Source organism: Filicampus tigris, chromosome 1 (assembly GCF_054856515.1).
Source record: "Filicampus tigris isolate MCC_2025a chromosome 1, RoL_Ftig_1.0, whole genome shotgun sequence".
NCBI classification, from domain to species: Eukaryota; Metazoa; Chordata; class Actinopteri; order Syngnathiformes; family Syngnathidae; genus Filicampus; species Filicampus tigris.
Window position 1 is genome coordinate 40,503,373 of NC_141217.1, and position 21,478 is coordinate 40,524,850.

Genomic DNA, 21,478 nt, shown 5'->3' on the forward strand with positions numbered 1-21,478 from the left:
TTAGGTCAAATTCCACAAAGAATTTCTTCTGGCAGTTCAATGCTGATGTTTCTACACCTGTGACCACAAGAGGGCAAGCAGTCTCTGTGGAGATTCCACTCATCCCTTTGTTGTTCTGTTTTGAACAAAATATGCATTTTTTTGTTTTTGTTTGTTTCAAATAACTTTGAAAAGACCGTTTTGTACGCAGATGACCTGAGTTCCCAGAACAAGCCCACGTGTCCGGACGGGAACTGGGCCAGAAAAAGCAAAAGAGAGGCTCGTTTGCAGGTCGGTCCATGCGGCTTTGTCGGTGAGCCGCTACATGTTATATTCGACCCTTGCACCCGAACCTACTCAAGCATAAATCATCGGTCAGGAGTCACGAACAATCCCGGCTCCAACCAACTGATGGCTGATGAACATTTCAGCATTTTCAGGGCCGCTCTTGAAAATTGCACGAAGGAGGAGCTGTGTAGATCTGAGTTATGAATCCTCAAAAGATCCCTGCTGAGAAAACAATTACAGGGGCTGATTTACGAGCCACTTCACTGTGATGTACTCCGTTGAGTGCAACCTTGCCAAAAAGTCCTTCAACGCAAATGTTTTCCAAGTAGAAAGACGAGTGCACGATACAGTGCGCCTAGAATCTTTCAAATCAAGAAGGTGGCATAGCTACAATGGTGCACAGGCACAATGATGTGTGCACAGGCCCACCCAGATTGACAGACTGCCCATCCAGTCAGATTCATGAAAAAATATATACTTTGACATTCTTAGTCAATTATTATTACCGGTAAATCATTTTGGAATTTGCGTTTCGTTGTGTTTTTTTTTTATTTTATTGAATATTAAGAACGGCATAACGGCGGTTGTCTAAGGAAGATCTGAACTTCATATTATTCAGTTTGTCATTTTGTTTGAATATACGATTTGTGTGACTTGACTGGCGTCACACGATTTAACTTGAACAGGAGAAGAACGTTTTCCAGGCAGCCCACCTTGTCATGGTAGGTGGTGATGAGCCACAGCTCCAAGTCCAGGTTGTTGTTCCTCTTCTCCACGCCGATGAAGTGGAGGATATTTTCATGCTTCATGCCACTCACGCTGTAAATCTCGTACTCGTTCTGCCAAGACAGCTTGTCCTACAAGATTCAAGACAAGGCTGTTATATGCCTGCGGTCAAGTCACAAAAGCAAAGTTGGGGTTTTCAACATGACGTTTGGAGCGGTTGCCAAATTGAGGCAGTTCTCAAAGCTGGAAAATTTGCTGTGGGAAAACATTGGAATAAACTAGGACCTTAGAAAATTGAAGCTTGAACTCTTAACTCATTCTATCCCAATGACGTATTTATATGTCATTTCACAGAGGGTTTGAAAACGTCTGGTTGGTAGTGAATGAGTTAATAGGGAGCGTAAATATAGTTGGGGGAACACATTTTAGGACAATCCTGACTAAAAAAAACAACAGCGAAGTGTTTCATGCAAGTACAGTTGAATACAAAGAGTCCATTTTCGGAAAGCATTGAGCAAAAATGCAGACCTGAGAAGATTCTGGGAAGATGTCATTTAGTTAGCAAGTTGAATGTGACTTTTGGGGTATTTTGGGATTGTGGTAAATTTGTGTGAATTTTCTAACGGGTTGGGTTAGTGGGATAGGTAATGTTTAACTCAACAGTCAGTGAAACAGCTGATCATTCAATCAAATATTTACAATTTCATCTGCATACACAAATCTGGTGAAATGTCATACCATACTTTTTAAATTGTATTATTATACAGGGATGGCTATGATATCTTATTTTACCTTTTAATTTGGAATAAATCCAAAATTCCCCATCGTAACTTCAATTGTTTTTTTTTTTTTGTTTTTTTTTTACTTTGACACCCTCGTAAGGGAACGGTCAGAACACTGCAAAGTCTCTGTTCTCTTGTTCACATTCTGCCACCGAAATCCATCAAGAGATGAAGACCTGAATCGGGAAGATCTTGACGGCCACGTATTCGTTCAGAAGCTGGGCCTTCCACACGCAGCCAAAGCGCCCCCTGGCCTTCAATTCAATCAGCTGCAGCGGCTTATGTCCCAGGATAGGAGATGGCGGCGAAGGGCCGGGATCCTGCGGGAGAGGGCAAAGCATTCAAATTCCATCGGATGACAGTGAAATACAGTTGGCCTGTCATTGCTTTTGTCCTTGCAAGAATACCGGGTCGCGATGCGGTAACACTTGGCTCCAGCAGAGGCGATAATGAGCGACAGCCATGATACTTGGGAGTCCAGCAAATATTATCTATATATTATTATTAGACGAGACTTTCGCCTGTATGATTGCAACCACCGTCATGCTTCATGAGACTAATGCGCGAGACCTCCGAGTAGCTCACAAGACCTCAGGTTCGACAAGCAAAGGATTACCGGTAACTCTGTGCTCCCGTTTGCCCGTCTTTGGACTAAGTCTCGGCCCACCACACCGGAGGCCAAGAAGACGGAGTGGTGATCTCTAAAGTGGAATAGTATTCTTACTTTTTTGTGTTCACGATTGTGTGACAAGTGAGAATGTTAAAACGTGAGCTGTGTGAGCCATTACGCTTCTTATACCGTTCGTCAGGTTACGATGCTTTCCATCTAATATTAAAAGTGGGTCAATGACACTAAAGAACTCTGAGATGTTACTTGACCAGCAGAAGTTGTTAATGATGCTTTTATGACCATCTCCTTTCCATTACTTTCCAACCAAATGGTCTGATGGGACCAGTCCAGTCAGAAGAGATTCTTTACAATCTCCATATTGAAGACTTCCAGACACTTCCGCAGGACACGATTTATTTTAAATAATAAAATGAAAACGGTGATCGACTTGGTTAGCATGTCCGCCTCATAGCGCAGAGGTCGCGGGTTCGAATCCGGCCCCGGCCTTCCTGTGCGGAGTTTGCATGTTCTCCTCGTGCCTGTGTGGGTTTTCTCCGGGTACTCCGGTTTCCTCCCACATTTCCCCCCCCAAAAACCCTCCAAAAAACACATGCGTGGTAGGTTGATTGAATGCTCTTAATTGTCCCTAGGAGTGATTGTGAGTGTGAATGTTTGTTTGTCTCTGTGTGCCCTGCGATTGGCTGGCAACCAATCCAGGGTGTACCCCGCCTGCTGGGATATATGATAAGTGGTTTGGATAATGGACGGATGGAAAATAAAACCGTTGACTTTGTCCTTTAAAGACAAATGATACAATTGGAGAGGAAAATGTCTACCACCTCTTGATTGGTAACGAGGCATACAAATGTACAAAAACAGGAAAAAAAGTCAAACCCATGTGCGGGTGTCCCCGTTGAGCACATAAAAACTGAAAAAGACAGCAAGTGTTCCAAATGAAAAACAGGTTCCACTCAGCAAGTGATCTGGATTAAGCTGATCACTTTCACATGTGACTTGACGGAGGGGGCGGGGTTCAGGTTTGTTGGGACACAGAGGGAGAAACATTGGGAGAGGCATGCATTGGCCACATTTCGCACAGCTAAAAGGGAGTCCAAAGACGCAGGCTAACGACTGATGGACTCGGACGCTGGCAGATGTACTGCTGGAAACCTTCCAGACGTCTGCAGCGATGGCGCGAGGGAAATGAAGGAAGGGAGTCTTAACTGCCACACCGGCAATGTGCCTGTTTTTTCTTGAACAGAGGGGCTTACGCGATAAGCTCGGGCAAGTTTCAAAAGCCTGAGGCCAACCGGATCCACGCTACCATTGTGTTCGTGCGGCGGAAGTGCGAGCTTGTCAATCCGAGGCTGCTTGAACGAGCAGTTAAGGGCGAGGCGAGGCAGACAAACATCACCTCCAGAAAAAACGCTGCGGATAGCTTACATACATAACGTCTGGCCAAGCTAAGAGCAAAAAAAAACATCTGTGGTTGACGGAGAAGACGTCAATGTGAAAACATTTGTAAATGGATATTTCGTCAGTTCTGCCGAGAGATGAAAACAACGATCGAGCCAATTCGCATGTTGAGGTCCCATTTACAAAAACAAAAACATGACTCCAAGTCCTGTCGGCGCAGTGTAGTACACAAGGCCGCTGTTACACTGTTCGTCGCTCAAAATTAAGACACAGGCCAAGAAGGTTTTTTTCAGGGTCGATACCCATTATGAGAAGTCAAGGAGGCCGATATTTGAAGCTGATTCATTTACAGTAAAATTTGCATCATGTTTATTTTTTTATTATTATACATTTCTGACAATAAACATCTTTGTTGTAAAATTCGAACAAAGTTCAGGGAGCTCACAGGGTCATTCAGCATGTCTTCCAAAGTTACATGAAAACTTCGACAATAGCCCCCCTATAGTTTTTTTTCTATAGTAAACAAAGTTGTCCAAAATTGCAAAATGACAGATATGTTCAAATTTCACATATCTTTGTTTTGATGAAAACAAACAAACAAACAAACAAAAAAACACAAAGTACAAGGTAGAGTCTCTTATAAAGTGATCTGGAAATTTAAACAAATACAGTACTTCCTGGAAGTTAACGCAGTTTGTTAAATTGATTTATCGGGCATCATTGATATTCATCAAAATGCCGAATAACGGCGCCGATAATTGGCCCGGCTGATAATGGGTCTAGCCCTACTCAAGATAAATTAGCTGGATGACACTTTTGCAGCAGGCACACATTTCTGCCATAGCTGACAATGTCAACTGAAATACACTACACGCCATATAAAAAAAACTTGCTTTTGTATGAGGAAAGATCAGTCGCTGTCTGACATGTTGTGTAAATGACTGTTCAGGGTCGGAGCTCAGTATAAATGAGAACTCTTTCAATAACGTCTGCAGGCAAAGAGAGAACAAACGGCGGCTCCTAACCGTGTCTTTGTGTGTGGCCAGAATCCATGTTAAGCTAAACGGTAATGCAAGGTCATCTCCTTTGTTCTGTCCGCCTGCCTGTATCACACCATGTTGACAAAAGCTGAATATCTACTGCGCTGGAGCAAGTCTGTCAGGAAGAAGAAAAGGATCAGCGAGAGAAAGCTGAACCTTTCAAAATTCCAACTTCTCCTTCGTGTTCCGAAACCCAATGGCACATCTATTATCGAGTTGGTCCGGTCTAAAAACGGGCCACAGAAAAGACCGTCTGTGCAGAGGGTCGGACTAGGTCTCAACCAGGAGTCACTGAATCTCATGCCCACTCAGAGAGCGCCACTGCATCCAGTGGGGCCGCTTAGTCAGCACCAACGCAGAAAGCCAGCCAGGCACCAACTATCTGCTGCTTCGCATCCGTTCTCTCAACAATCAGCATCTCACGTGCCCTAATCCAGTCAGTCTGAGAGTTCCTTCTTTTGGCACTTAGGCACTTTTAGTGCAAAGTGCGACTAAGTACTAACGCACATAAAAAGTGAGGGATATAAGGCTTCCGGGTACAATTTTAGGATGAACCTAAAATGCAGTATAACCTTCACAACTGTTCAATGTTTTTTCACAACTTGCTGTTTTCCAACAAGGAGCTAAATGGCAACAATTCCACACCGGTGTTTGATTTCCACACATACATTGGCAAACACACTGTACCAGCGCAAAAAAAGGGGTGACCAAATCTGTGCTGGTGCGACCAACCGACAAAGTTGGTCACGGCTGGAACATCGATGGTATAATCAACAATCAACCAAAGGCAAGACACCAGTGCTATCAGTGCATAAGTTAGTGTCGAGCAATGCCATGGCAATGGCAAACACCTGTTGTGAATTGACCAATTAGCTCCTTGTTGGAGAACAGCAAGGTGTACAAAAAAGGGAAATTACTAAAATAATGAACATTTGGGCATGTGTATTCAAAAGTTTACAGAAGGTCAAATAAAGATCAGCAGTAAATGTTATTTTGCATTTTAGATTGGTCCCGAAGCTTCAAATTGCAAATTGGCTTGCGCTGCAATTTCATGTCAACATAACTGGCCACCAGTGGAGCAGATTAGAACACAATGTTACAAAGACATCACACGTGGACATTCACATGAAAAAAGGGAAGGAGGGGGGGGCTGCAATTGGAGCTGGTGTCGCCCACTTTCCAGCATGCACAGTATATTTTCAGCAGGAAACACAAAAGACATTCACGCGTGCAATAGACCCAGGCAGCAAAATAGAAATATACACTTTTTTCTTTTTTTTTTTAAACAAATAAACAAAACAAAAAATGACAGAAATGTGCTGAATGAACAAGATGCTGTGGCAAGAGTGAAGAGAATAAGACAGCCTGGGACTGAAGTGGAGAATTCATACTGAACCCAAAGGAGGGGAGAAATTAATGATGTTTCAACTACAATTGAACTGCTCTTACCTCCACCATAATGTGAAAGGGGTGCTTTATGAAAAAGAACATAAGAAGCAAACAGAGAAATTATTGGTATTTTATGTTGGTTAGAAGATGGAAAGAGACTGACGGTAGCAGATGATGGACGCACTTCTTCCCTGCCTCTCGCACCAACTTTGTCACGTCTGGAACGTTGATGGTAGAAAATTAATGATCAACCAAAGGCAAGATTAGGATGACAGCAATGCTAGATGACATCATCAAAATGTTAGGAAGAAAAAGAAACTTTCTAGCATGCGGCCGTGATTATGTCAAGACACAGGTAAGCAATGAAAATCTCACAATCGCAGGTTGCTCATTTCCAATCTCGAGCTTTTTTGTTCTCGGCAGATTGGTCCGGTGTCCACTATCATCTCCAATGAATTCTGCCGAGGGACAGCCTCACACGCTACTTCAAGAATGCTTGCCGTGTTTGTCTCACAAACAAAACGAGAGGAAATGAAGCACCGTGACCTTTTAAGACCGAAAAAAAAAAAGAATTAGCAACGATATGCAAAATTCCTCGCAACTGGCACCCACACAAGAATCCAGGTAGTTCTAAGAAAGCAAAAACAGGGTCCACATTCATGATTAAGTGCTGCAAAGCTTTTAGCTGTCAAATCTGCAGGTTGAGGCGATCAATTTGAGTTTGCCACACTACGGTGTGAAAAATGGAGGCCTGGTGGCAAGTATGCAGTCCATGAAGAAACAACCAGTCAGCTACGTGCATTTCATCCTGGGTGGGCTTGCTTTGGCAACAGCTCTGACCCATTTTCCCCTCAGGTCCTCCGTGATCACACAATTTGGTTACCGACAGTTTGTTCTCAGCCGTTTTTCGACATTTGTCTTTTACATCCTGCTTTAAAGGGGAAGTCAACCCAAACATATTTTTTCAAGAATATGTTCTATGCCGGCCCACTAGTTGAAACAAGGCATAATGATTAATATTGCGTTTGTCGAATAGGAGTTAATCCACCCATTTTTAGCCATCTCTGGGGGCGGCCATTTTGTCACTTCTGTCCATTGAAAATGACATCACAGTTGCTCAGGCAATGACCAACCACAGCTCACCTGTTTTCTGAAGCTGACCCATGAGTGGTCGTTATCTGAGCTCTGAGCAACTGTGAGGTCATTTTTAGACGACAGAAGTGACAAAATGGCCGCCCCCTGAGATGGCTAAAAAGGCGTGCATTTCTCATACTCCACAAACGCCATAATAATCAGAATGCCTTGTTTCAACTAGTGGGCCTGAATAGAACATATTCTTGAAAAAAAATATGGTTGGGTTGACTTCCCCTTTGGTCAATGGGGGGGTCAAAGAGATGATGCGGATGCCACTTGCTACTAGTCAACCGGGTAAAGGAATAGCTTCACACTTTCTGCATGGCGTATCGTCAAAGACTAAGCAATAGTATAGGTTGGTAAAAAAAAACATCACATTTACCAAATTGAGACGTAGGAGCTTTCGGCCTGATGTCAGTGATTCGATATCATTTTTGCACAAAGGAGGTCTGGCCTTGCCTCTTTGGGTTAAGTCAAAGGCAGGAAAAACAGACCCCAATATTTGATCAAAGGGAGTCTGTACGTGCCAGAGGAATTTGGTTTCCAGGCGAAGGAACAGTCTGGCTGTCTTAATACAATGCATTTTTTAAACAATGATACACTGTCCGGCTCAGGTGTTTCTATGTAATGTTGGGCTTCCAATCGATTTCATGATATAGTTGGGTGACCTTTCGTGCATGTTAATGTACTGACTTCAACTAGTGGGCGCACATCACTTTCCTTTGGATTTTAAATGTAGTTGATGTAGTTCAAGGAACCCTGTGCTATTTAAAAGAATAGGAATTGCAGCTGAAACACCACAGCTGTCCATTAAGTCGCAGTCAAGAAAAAAAACACGGAAAAGCGAGTACGTAGAGCTTTCACACTAATATGAAGACTATAGTTTAGCACAGCTCCTATTTTGCTGAGTTAGCAAAAGTTGTTCCATAAAGTGAGGATAAAGACGCTGATGAATTATTCACACACAGTAATCATGCATCGTTTTGACAAACTGTTTTAAATGTGTTGACACGTTGGAGGGCAGGAAAAGGGTCCTCAATTAGTTAAATGTCTCTGGACAAGCATTAAAGAGCAACTTAAAGGGATATGGTTGAGCATTAAATGGAGGGATCAATAATGCTTTCATGACTTTGTGTTAAGTATGGAACTACTTTTAATTTCATGTATTTTTAATAATGCCCCGGGGCTTATAGTTTCTACCATGATTTGTCACAAAAATGAACACGACATTTTCGCAATCTTTGCTGTGACACCTTCAATATTGTCGCTGTCCTGTAAAAAAACACATCCATTTTTCCATTTTTTAAATTTTTACGTGAAAGGCGTCCCCGCGTTACAGACATTGCATTAATGTGAACATTTAAAAAAATTAAAAATGAAAATTGGACATGCGTGTTTTTCTCAGGACAGTGACGATATGCTGCATAAATTCTAGGGGTGTCACAATCACATATTTTGGCACCCAAGTAGTCCATTTGATTTTGAGAATCTGACGATTCTTAGTCCAGAAATAGAACCCATCTAAATTGTCTCCAATGTCTTAATTTTCATTTATTTGGACAAAGGGATCCCAACATGATACATTTGGTACACGGTTAAACGTCTTTTTCTGCAGTAGTTAGTAGTAAAGACAATACCATCTTTTTTATAGGATATCAGTGGTGAAGCCCAAAATAATGCAAACAAATAGCTTTTAAATATTCTGCCTCCAATAAACTAAAATCCAACAAAAATAATTATCACACATTCTACTTTGTGCAGGAGCAAAAATATCTTACAGACCATTTACTGAATGAATGAATTCATTTGACAAAGAGCTGGATGAGGATGCATGCTCATGCATGGACGCATTTGAGAGAGCTCAAGCATCAAACTAACCCAATTTTGGTGGATTCCCAGCACTCATGGGGATGTGGTTTTCGGCGTCGTCTTTTTCACCAAAACGTTACAGAGTCAAGTATAAAACCGTAGCTTCTTCTTGTACCTCGTGCTCCATTTGGCAATGTATACTTATTTACCTAAGCATTATTTTGTCACTTTATGACATTTTTAAAAAATAAAGTAAGAAAAATACATAAATAAATATATCTGACCATTTTCACCCAATAGCGATCCTCTTCAAATTATGGGATCGGTATCAGGACAACTCCAATATACATATAAATGTTTTTATGTTTTGTTTTACTCGCAGAAAAGTATTTTTAAATGGTGCCTACTTGTGCCTCCTTAAAGTCTAACCAATCAAGCCCAAGCCCTTGAAGGCAGAACAAGCATATCTACGGTATTTGCTTTAGTGACTTTGCAAGAGTAAATAGGTGGGATTCCAGGAAAGCATACAAGATAGCACACATTTCTGTTACCTCATTTTCATTGCTTAGCCTATGTTCACACTGCAGCTCAATTGATATTTTTGGTATTTTTATTTTTATAAGACACGCATCAGATTTTTTCATGCAGTGTGAACCATCCGATTCCGATTTTTCCAAACTCGCCCTGGTCCTCTTTCGCAGGTGGATATAAATCAGATATGTATACGATGCGTCTGCACCATGAACATCCCACCTATACATCATCAAAAGGCCATTATGTGCTCTGTGTGGGCGGAGGAGCGTACTTGGGAGGGAGACTACTGACAATAATCCTCCGTGAATCAGCATTGTTTTGAGTAACAGTGCTAGCTGTACATTTGACTTTCATTTGATCCCACTTGAAATTTAGCATCAAGATGACATTTGTGGTGATAGTAGGAATTCAGCCATGCAAACGATTCATTTATAACGCACGACAATGACATGATGTCACCTTTAGTAAACGTCTGCATGAAATAAAGAGATCGAAAAGCGCCGCCTCGCTTCCCCAAAATTTTTCTACCTCCTCCCGCATTAGCTCCTCTGCCGATATAAGATGGTAAAAAGATGAGCTCCTTCACGTTGGACCACATTTGCGTCCGCAAACGCTGCTGCGCGACGTCATCTTTTGTGGGTGTCACTCGACGTCGTTCTTTGTGCGCATGCGTGTGGCACTTCGCCGACGCGTTCCGTTCACATTGAAAGTCGCATTTGTTTTTGTCATGTGAACAGGTACATAAAAAGATCGGATTTAACAACAAAATCCGAACTGGGCATCACGCCTGCGTGTAAATTGCATGCACAAACAACTGCATAGAACATATTATATGTTTGGTTTGACTTCCACTTTAAGTGTTGTTTTTTCCAGTTATCATGGTCCAATGTGTGATGTGTTCTTTTCTTGAGGTCTTGTTCGGTCTTATTTCACCTATTATTTCCTCAAGTGTTTTCGGATTACATGTTTTCTAGACTTCATTGTAGTGTTATTTATTTTCCATGGCTCGATAGTATTTCCAGTCTACTATGCTCCAGCCCCGTGTAGATTCAAGTACTAGATTGAGAGAACGGCATGTCTCTCTTCTCTCCCTCTCCCACACTATCCGCCCACCACCGTCACTCTCCAAGGCAGTGCTGTGAGCGCTTCTGTGTTTAGTTTTGTTTGCCTATATAAAGCGTCATCAATAATGCAGAGGCACCCCCCCCCCCCCCCCACTTCTCTTCCATACACTGAATGCACGGAATGAAGCGCCGGTCCAACAAGATGCGCTTCAGCCACTTTCCATTCAAAACACAGAGGACACCTGCGCCATACAGGTTAACTGACAGCAAAGTGAGGATGAGGGATGAAGATGGAGCGAACCGAGGCTGATGAAGCCCAGTGTGTGCATGTTTCCTTACATGTGTCGGGACAAGGGCTGCCGGATAGGCCAACTTGTGGTGTCGCCACATCCAGAAAGAGAAGAGGACGACAGCGGCCAGTCCGATGATGGGAACGAGGGAGTAGAGCAGAGTGCTGAAGAGCTGAGGCTTCTGGGAAAAGGGGTTGGATGTGGCTGCAAGGAAACCAATGACAGCATGAAATATTTTATTTGGCCAATCAGGCTGGACAATGTGCCATATAAACATATATATCATGTGTATCATTCCGCCTATATGACGGGCCGGTCTGTCCATCCGCCGATGACGGACGCACATTTCGAAGGCGATGAAAGAAAAACGGCAAACTTAAAAACATAGTCAGACGAAGCATAGTCGGAAGCTCATATTGGAGGCGATAAAAGATAAACGTGAAACTTAAAAACATAGTCGGAATAAGCATACTCAGAAGCACGTTTTCTCCCGTCTATGTAATGGTCTATTTTTGCGGTGAGGCCGGGTTTCTGTAACAATTGTTTAGTTAGATTGAGTTGTTGTTGCTTGGGGGCCAGATTTGAGTGAGGGAACAGGCGAGAGGAAGTGACGTTTTCCTTATGTTAAAAGACAGAGGGCGGGCCTAAATGCGGCTCCTTTAAATGTGGCAAAGCGCGAGGTCCTTAAAAGTACATAAAGCTCCCAAAAGGTCCTGGAAGGTGCTAAAAGGAGACGCATTGAGTCCGGTCATTTCCATGCTGCAGTCAGTAAGTCATTCGTTTCAAATATCGCCCAGCTGGGAGAGGGCGTGGTTGCGCGGGTGCTAGTTTGTCGAAGATGGTAGTCGGAAACGTGAACAAAATCGCGTTTAAAAACGTAGAAGGCCCCGGCCTATACGCGATGAGTACTTTGCCCAGCCGGACCAAAAGGCGAATATTTAATTTATTTAATAAAAAAACAAAAACATTTAATTGTACAAAATTTGCCACTTAGTACACAGGTGGTTTCTTTCTTCTTCAGGACATTAGAATGGGGATATTGGTCACTGTTTGTGCAAGACTGATTGATGTTCACTTGTTCAGCTGCACAGCTGCTGTTTTTAACCCTTGGCAAGATCTCTTGTTTTAATGTTGTGATAACGAACTACACAACGAAACCAAATCCGAAACCGAGTGTGGACATTCAGCACGATTTATTGTTGAATAATCAATGTCATAGGACACATCTGGGAATCAAAACACACATTTCAATACTGTATCCAGCATTGAAAAAAAGGGTTGAAAAAAATGGAAGCTGTCAATCAGACCTACATCCAAGTCCCTGTAAATAAAACGCTGAAATGGAGATCTCGTCTCACGCATTTCTCTTTTCATGTCCGATTCAAATGAGCAGTCTACAGAGACAAAAAAAAATAAATAAATAAAAATAAAAATAAAAATCGGCCTGACTGTTCCAAAACCTTTGGGGGAGGGATTGCAAACGCATGCACACACATGCACAGCAGGACGAGCAAATCCATCTTGTGACATCACTTAATCCTCTCGCCAAAAATAACAGAGCTCTGAACTGTGTCTGACCCCTGCGGGAGCGGGGCGGTGCCCGCCGGCCGTGCCCGTCCTTCCAACACATGGTGGCAGCCACATCGGACCTTCGGCGTTATTATTAAGGCACTTTGACCTCCATTGTCATTGTCGGGGAAGAAGAGCGGTGTGCACAACCCACATGGTGGGGACTCGAATATACATACTGTACAGCGGAGCAGTGGTTCGCAAACGGTTTACACTGCATAACATCTCCAAATGTTAAGTACCACCCTAACGACTAGCTTTTCATACATTAGCATAGTAGGCCTAAGAGTTCATCAAAAACGAGGCAGATGTTACATTTTTTGTTTTAAGTGTCAGGTAAATTTCATTTTATGTAAGCCACTGCAACATCATGGGCACTTTGAACACTGCTCTTAATTCTAGGAGAATAAAAACCTGCACTTGACAAATGCTTCATTCAGACTCTACTACGTGTAAGTTCAAGAGAACAGTGTTTTTCAAACCTTTTTGAGTCAAGGCACATTTATTTCATTAAAAAAAATAGTGCGCCACACCACCAGCTGAAATCTTATTTTAACAATATAAGTGTTATATTGTTTATATGAGCATTTTTTAACATTGAAGAATGACGTTATATTATAACGTCTTGAATAGGAATTAAATAAACACTAGGAAAACGTATTTTGTAATGTTTCACATTGGTACTTGGATAAACATGCGTCACTAATTCGCTTGTCTGTAAACAAAGACAATTAGCTACCTGCTGCTGCCAACTGCTGGTATGGAAGAGTACTACAATGTAGTAAAGACATGATTATGCTGCCAGGTGCTAGACTGCACAGGCACACAAATTAGATCATTTCCCGCGGCACAAAGAGTTTGAAAAACACTGTAATAGAAAAATGTACCTAAATAAATGTTTGGAACACAAACAGTTTGAAAGATTAAATACAAAAGTAATTTACGACAGTTCATTCAATTAAGACTTCCAAAATGCAATGTACTAGATTTAAAAAAGTTGAAGCCACTGTAACGTTATGCACACCTTGAACATTAAATTCAGCGAGTTTTTCGCATACCACTAAAGGGTGTCCATGTGCCACTGGTAGTGGGTGTACCTCATTTTAAGAATCCTCACAGTTGTTCATTAAAATACATATTTTGGATAAGTCGACGAGGATAAGCATTTGACTTGCACCCGAGGGACAAAGGCACCGTTTGCGAATGCTTGAGGCATTTTAATGGCGCACGCAAAAGGAGATTGTTTTAAAAACATATAGTGTTTTATGTTAATTTATTGATCAACACTTGTGTATTATGGCCTTTTTATTGTTTATTATTTTATGATTATTTATGATTATTTATTGTTTGTAAAGTGCTTTGTTACAGCTCCAGCTGTTGTGAAGTGCGCTATATAAATCAAATTGTATTGTATGAGGGGTAGCCAATACAGTGCCCACTGACATCTGGACGCACAGAGGATACCCGCATGTGCACACCCAACCCGGATGCAAATGTTCGCAAGCCATTTTTAATGACCACCACCATCTGGCACAAGGGAAATAGTCTTCCCTCGCCACAATGTGGATTTTTAAGGGATCTTTCTTTAAGGGGTTCTTACAGTTTTGAGTCGGGGTGCACCATTATGCCCAAAAGTATTCATGTTGGGGAAAGGAGCCGTCATGTTACTGCGCTACTTTTCACCAAATATAGAAACATTCTCAGTGCAAAGAGAAAGTGAGGAAACTTTAAAATGATGGATTATCATTGCAGAATAAATGCTAAAGGAAAAAAAAATACCCAAGAATTTAAAATTGTGCTAAAATACACTATTATCTTGTTTAACGTCATGCCATCATTCTCATCTACTTTTTGAGGTCATTTCTTCTCTTGAAATGACTCCTTCTCACCCAGTCCACCCAGTGACTTTCGGCTACCGTGACAACTCGCTTGTTATTTAGGCATCTTAAATGTAGCCTTAAACACATGTTCGCCCCCTGGTGGTTGGCTGACAACTGCTTGAGAAAGTGCTTCAATGGTTAAGCAGCACAGCCCTCATTTTAAATGTAAAAAAAAAAAAAAATCAGACAGTCAAGTCCATTTAATCGTGGCAGCCAAAATCCTGATCACGTTCAAAAATTGATTTATTGCGCAAATTTTGTTTTGAGGCAAGTTTGATTTCAGAGTTATGTCTAAATATCCATTAGCCCATCTACAGTGTGGCGTTCCGCATTGCATGTACACAAACTTTGGTTACAAGTAATGACATGGTTTCATTTTCTTTTTTGTTTTCTGCTTTAGTTTTACAGTCAAATAACTGGGAGCGACAAACAGAAGGCGCCAGGAAATACTTTCAAAAGTAGGTTTTAATACAGTGAAAAAAAGTGTTGGTTTTTTAATAAGGTTTGGCTGATTTTACGCTCGTTGGAGATGGGTCTGGAACATAGCTTCGCAATAAACGGGGATACGCTGTAAACAGAGTGACTAGAACATTTCTTCAGGAAATTTCTCATGTGATCATGTATGATGGAGTGATGTTCACGTAAGATGATGCAAGAATGAGCACAGTGCAATGTGCCTGTTATGGCAGGAAACCGTGATTTCACTTCATCTGCAGCCGGACAGGTTTACACAAGAATGGTGCGGTAAAAAAAGCGTTTTTTTTTTTTTAAAGGTAGACACAGATGACAACATTTTGTCAGCTGACTGCAAACTGTTCAGGCAGGGTTCATAACAGAATTCATAACTTTCTAAATATTCTAGAGTATTCAAATCTGTTTGAGTACAAATGATTGTCAACCAAGTAAATGACCATTATTGACATGGCATCTCGTGTGTGCGTGTTGACCATACATACTGTAGGCTGTTGACTGGTGCGTGTCGCTTTGCGGGGTTGTATCAGGTGCGTACAGGAAGCGCTCGTTGCACATGTTGCCTTCGCAACAGCAGAAGAAAACATCGGGATTCTCCTTCCTCTCTACGCACTCATTGCTGCAGAAAACAAGGAGAAATCACAACACATACACAACATGTACAATATTCAAGCCAGCCGATATTGATAAATCCCTGTTACTCGAAACCGATACCACCAACTTTTTTTTTTTAATTTGGAGTTAACTGTAGTTTGTGTACACACGTTTTAAAGCGGCTGATAAGATTTGTTGTGTTGAAGCTCGATTTGTTTTCCCTCCCCCTGGAAAGTTTGCAGAACATTTGTTGCAAATAGCACGCAAAACGTCTTCCTCTAAAACAGTGAGGAAAATCCCACATGATGAATGTTTAATGTGAGCTGAATGCACATTTACAGTCAGTCCGTATTCAGTAGAGAGGAGCGCTTGATTTGCTCACCGTGAAGGCCAACACGACCATTATTACCAATCGTTATTTTGTCAGAGATATTCTGGCCACCTCCTAAAATACAATAATGGCATCTGTCAAAACACAAGACCTGAAATAGACCGCAAATACTAGATAAGTTACTAATTTCATTTAAGGTGGAGAACTGCATGATCTGTTCATCTGAGGATGGAGGCAACTTAAGCAGATGTGGCCAGAATCATGTGACGATTCAAAGAAATAATAGTCAAAACATGCCTTTGGTGATTGTTTTGGGAAGGTTACAACATACGTTAACAGTGTTTTGCTGTTATTAATTTGCGTGTGTGTCAAGTCGAATGTGTCGTAATCACAGATTGGGTGAATGAGTGTGTGTGAGTGACGTCACTGAGTGAGGCAGAGGAAAAAGAAAAAGCTAAATGCTGAAGATGGCAACATCTATTGCAATATTTGCAAACGTATGACATGACACGGATTCTTTAGAATGAGTGCAACACACACCTTTTCCATTTCCTTAGCTCGACACAATACAGTAGACTCGGAAAAAAATACATTCTACACAGTTCCAGTAATTCCCACTCTGCCTTTCACACTCTCAGAGCCATCAGATAAGACCGAGGAAGTGGCAGCCGCCCTCGACTCGCTGCGGACGCTCCAGGGAGGCAAGGCGGCGCCGTCTCAGCTCGGGTTCCAAATCTATATTGACCGCAAATTCGGCAGCCACCAGGAAAGAGCAAGTGATGCTGGACTAAAGAACAAACTATGAACATCATTTACTCTCCAGGCTGAAGCCATTTCTAGAAAAGAACCTCACCGCAGTAGGTGACATTTAAAAATTTACCGCGATGGGGGAAAAAAAGGGAGTGCACGGAGAAATACAGTGTGACCCTTGTTTTCATGTACTAGTCTTTTCGCGTTGGCGCAAATGAATCTAAAATGGATTTAAGTACATCTGCTTTCTCTTCATCTGGCTGAGCATACCTGTCATAGCAGTTGATGTCGTCCAACCAGCAGCCCTGCTTGACGATTTCCACGGTGCCAGAAATATTCTTCCACGTGGCAAAGCAGTGCCGCCTCTTGTCCTTATCGCCGTAGCAGGGTTCAATGCCGCTGCGGTTGGTGCGGTCCTTTTCCCAGCTGGAGTTGTAGTAGCTGCACTCCTGCGTCTCCGAGCGTCCCAGGATGGCGCCTGGCAACAGGCAAGACGACAAAAGTCAAAATCGCATTCATTTTTCACAAATAGAAATTGCTCTTCACATTTCTTGCATGGCCAAAGGCTATCGAAATGGTCATCTCAAGGCATGCTATTTTGATTATTTCATGCATATCTTAAAGTTGATGAAAGGAAAATTACAATGCATGTGTACCCACGCATCGAAGCAGAATATTTTAACTACATTTTTCTATGAAAAAGAGAAAATAAGACAATTAAAAACAGTGGTGAACAAACATGTAAGAATACAAATAAATGACATCATACAAATATAACAGGTGAATGCATTTCAAGCAATGTTTTCAAATACTGAATCAAGGCAAACCACTAGAATTTATACAGAACAAAGTGTTTACCGTACTTTAATGAGGAACCAACACATCTGAATGTCTGACAGGATTAGTATAATATTGCTAGCACATTCCCGCAGTACATAGTGATTCTTCTTCGATGCCTGGTTAATTGAAACCAGGCCATGAGTCAATTAGAAAAAATATTTGACCTCATCACAAGGAAGTTCACAAAAGCTGAGAATCCCACAACCGCCTTATTAAAGCTCATGACAATCTATGTAATACAATCACTGAGACAATGGCCTTCAACATAACCAAAAGGGGGAAAAATGTGCGGTGTGTATTAAGAGTTACACTTGTTTTTTTTGTTTTTTTGTTGTTGTTTTTTTTGGTAGGTGGCGCTAATGGTTTGGACACCAAGTGAATGAAATGAATTAAAAATCTATTTTTAATTCATCAAAAATATTTACCCTTAACTTTCTATTGTGATATAAATTGTTGCCGTGCAAAGGATACCGTGATATGCATTTTGGGCCATATCGCCCAGCCCTAATACAGTGCTATTTTCCCTTATTAAATGGGCAGTCAACCCCAAAAATTCCCTTACAAGAGCCTCCACTGGTGAAAACACAGCATTCTGATTAATATTGCATTTGTGGAATAAGAGTTACTCCACCCCTTTTTTGCCATCTGTGGGGGCTGCCATTTTGGCACTTCTGTCGAGTGTAAATGACATCAGAGTTGCTCGGGGCTCAGGTAATGACCCATCACGGCTCACCTGTTTTCTGAAGCTGAGCCATGATTGGTCGTTACCTGAGCCCTGAGCAACTGTGATGTCATTTTCAGTTGACACAAGTGACAAAATGTCCTCCACCTGACATGCACAAAAATGGGTGGAGTTTACTGCTTAACTCTTATTCCACTAACACAATATCAATCAGAATACAGTGTTTAGACTAGCGGAAGGAGGTGCATTGAAAATATTATTGTCAAGAAAAACATGACAAAAAAGGTGGTGAATTTGCATTGTAATGGGGGAAATTGCTTTGAACGATTACGAACTTGTTCGCAGAAAAGTCAAAGGACTGCATTCTAAACAGCACCTGATGAGTCAAGTCAAGTCAAATTTATTTATATAGCCCTTAATCACAGGAAAGTCTCAAAGGGCTTCACATATGCACCAGATCATATACACATATACACGACATCCCCATGAGTCTGGTCTTTCTTTTGGAATAAAATGTCACAAAAAGAAAGAACAACAACAACAACAACAAAAAACGTTGTTAATAATTGCAATCGTTGTTCAATGAACAGCTCCACGGCTATTTCCTGCAATTAAATATGATTGCAGTGGTCAAGCAGTGGCGGCAGCGGGGCGGACATACTGTAAGGCAAGGAAATCCATCCTCGGGCCACGGTAGCAGCTCCGAGTCATCTAAAGCAGTTAACGTCTGGGCTGATTGAGCAAGGGCATACGATAGGACGACCAGCCGTGAGCAGATATGCCGTCAATGAATGAGAAAAATCCCGTTTGCCTCAAGTCAATGAGAACTGTCCAAGTGGAGAAGCCTCGCAACGAAGGAGAAAGAAGCTGCGTCGTGCCAATTCATCTTCAGGCGTGATTAGGAAAATGGCCGATGGTGTGAGCACGGATTGTGCAAGCGGGGGAGGTCAGCTGCAACATCGTGAGTAAGACAGAGCAAGTGACCAAACAGCTTTGGAGATGCTGCATTTCATGTTTTTCCCTTGAAAAATAGGCCAGTCTTTGTTCTGCGTCAATAGGAATAGTCATGCACAATAGGGCTGCTCGATTATGAAAAAAATATGAATCACGATTATTTTGGTAATAATTGAAGTCATGTAAAAAATATTAAGACAAAATTCTTTGAAACGCTATCAAATTTTAAGTTCGTTTTGGACCCAACAACATTTATTAAATTAGTTATTTATTTTTTTGGGATGTATAAATTAAAGTATGGTTTCCTTGTATAAACAAACAAGTTAACTTGCTATGCACTTATAAATTGCCAAAGTAGTAAACTAGTTGGAGTAAAATGACAATTTTGACAGAATAACAAACATGCTATTTTTCTATACATTTGGACCTTTGTCTGGAGCCTTTTTTGTTTTGTTTTTAAAGTAATATTTACACACAGTAAACAAAGTTAAAGTAATTTGCTTCTGATAAATGATACATTTAATATGCTGATTGGGTCAAACTAATTTAAATGTTGACCGTTACATACTAGTAACAGTACATACAATACTTCTAAATTACAGTAGGTCATATATAAACTGTATTACAATATAATGACCAACATGTTTGCAAATTGCATTTCAAGCAATTTGAAACAAAAATGAACACAAAAAAATTGACTTTATATTATACACCACACAAGAAATTTAACCTAAGTCACAGTAATAATGTTTAGCGTGGTTTCTATTTTTGTGCTAGTAAAATTTGCCTAAAAGTATATTTTCATAAGAGATGTTATTTAAAATAAATCCCTCGTGCCGATTGCGGACGACGCCAAATCTTACTGTGTTTTCTTGCTTTGGTGTATCATAACATCATCGTAAACCAAACGATGGTTGAATAGATTCGTTGTGTTGCTGGTGAATGCAGAGACAACTTGCACTTCATACGCCTTTGCTCGCCATCTTCCACGGCAAACCCAAAATGTAACCAAATAAGCGATTTCGACTTGCCTTGCTTGTTTACAAGTCGTTCCTGTGGCGGGTCTTGTGCCATTTTTAGGTCTGTTGCTCTGTTAAAACGTTGAGTAGGAACGTGTGCAGTGTGACTTGCGGGGTGCGGGCGGGCTGACTGGCTAGCTTGGAGAGGGCGGCGCGGCGGAGTATCTCGTGTACGCGTGCCTCAAAACAACTCAAAATTAGTATTAATAATCGTGCCAATTTGTAATCGTGGAGTGTAATAATCGAAATCGTAATTGAATTGCGATTAATTGCACAGCCCTAATGCACAATCTCTCGATAAAAAGGCGCAATTGCTCCAAAGTATGCAATCAAATTGACCAACAGGCATTTGGTTCCTTCAATTTCCACATTCCTCCAAATATGACATTTAATGAGGTGAACTGTGAACCTACTTCAGCTGCAACTAAGAGTCGGTGAACAATTAAACACCAAAGCCACTTCTTAACTCACAGGAGGCTGCTGAAAAACATACCTTCCTCCAGTGAGCTACACACATGCGATATGTTAGACCTTTTTAATGTGCGCATTGAGCTGAAGCTCGAATCAACGCAGCAATATTTAGAGAACTTTCAGAGCCAAATGTACTCACATTGAAGTGTCGTTTACATCAGGGGTCCTCAACCGTCAGGTCATGGCCTGAACATCTATCCTGCACTTCCACTTGTCTATCTCTTTTTCAATGCATATACAGTGGTACCTCTACTTACGAAATGAATCGGTTCTGGAAGACATTTCTTAAATAGAACATTTTGTAAGTAGAGACGCGTTTTCCATGTAAATGCCCTAACCCGTACCAACCTCCCAATATTGAGACATAAATGTTTTAGAGTATATAAAGAATAGAGTAAGAAATAAAAATGATGGTCGTTTACCTTTTAATTGCTGTCCTCGTCGCTTTTTGCCCTCTTTGGTTCATGTTCTCTCTCACAAGTGCTTTTTGCCTGGCGTTTTGTAAACAATTGATCTAATAACGTGGCGACTGTCGATACATTACGCTCATATTCTTTGGTGAGATCAACCAAGCGCATCCCCCTTTCATACTTTTCTATTATCTCTTGCTTTGTTTGTATGGACAAAAAAAACCGATTTTCTCCTTTTTTTCTTTTCCTCGTTTTTAATTCATGTCAAACTATCGGAACACCTCATGCCTCGAGGGGCGAATAACGAGGACGCTGCATAGACATATCTATCACATATCTATCTATCTACCTGTCTATCAACACAAAGACACATAGGGTAGAGGTCCCTCTTAGCCAATGGGATGCCAGGAAGATGCTAGGCTAGCCAATGGCAGAGCATCTATGAG

The 21,478-nt window shown here is 41.4% G+C and overlaps 1 protein-coding gene across 2 annotated transcripts in view; it reads right to left on the reverse strand.

Annotated features, from left to right (window-relative positions):
- The window catches only part of acvr2ab (activin A receptor type 2Ab), a 44,045-nt gene that overhangs the window by 8,564 nt on the left and 14,003 nt on the right, over positions 1-21,478 (reverse strand). Inside the window, exons 2-7 of one of the 2 annotated variants that reach the window (XM_086041553.1) lie at positions 16,927-17,134; positions 15,467-15,600; positions 11,111-11,265; positions 6,291-6,314; positions 1,952-2,095; positions 981-1,124 (exon numbers count right to left, since the gene is read on the reverse strand). In XM_086041553.1, coding sequence (XP_085897679.1) covers positions 981-1,124; positions 1,952-2,095; positions 6,291-6,314; positions 11,111-11,265; positions 15,467-15,600; positions 16,927-17,134 — 809 coding nt within the window. The remainder of the gene's footprint in view (positions 1-980; positions 1,125-1,951; positions 2,096-6,290; positions 6,315-11,110; positions 11,266-15,466; positions 15,601-16,926; positions 17,135-21,478) is intronic. The other variant, XM_086041561.1, reaches the window with a different exon arrangement.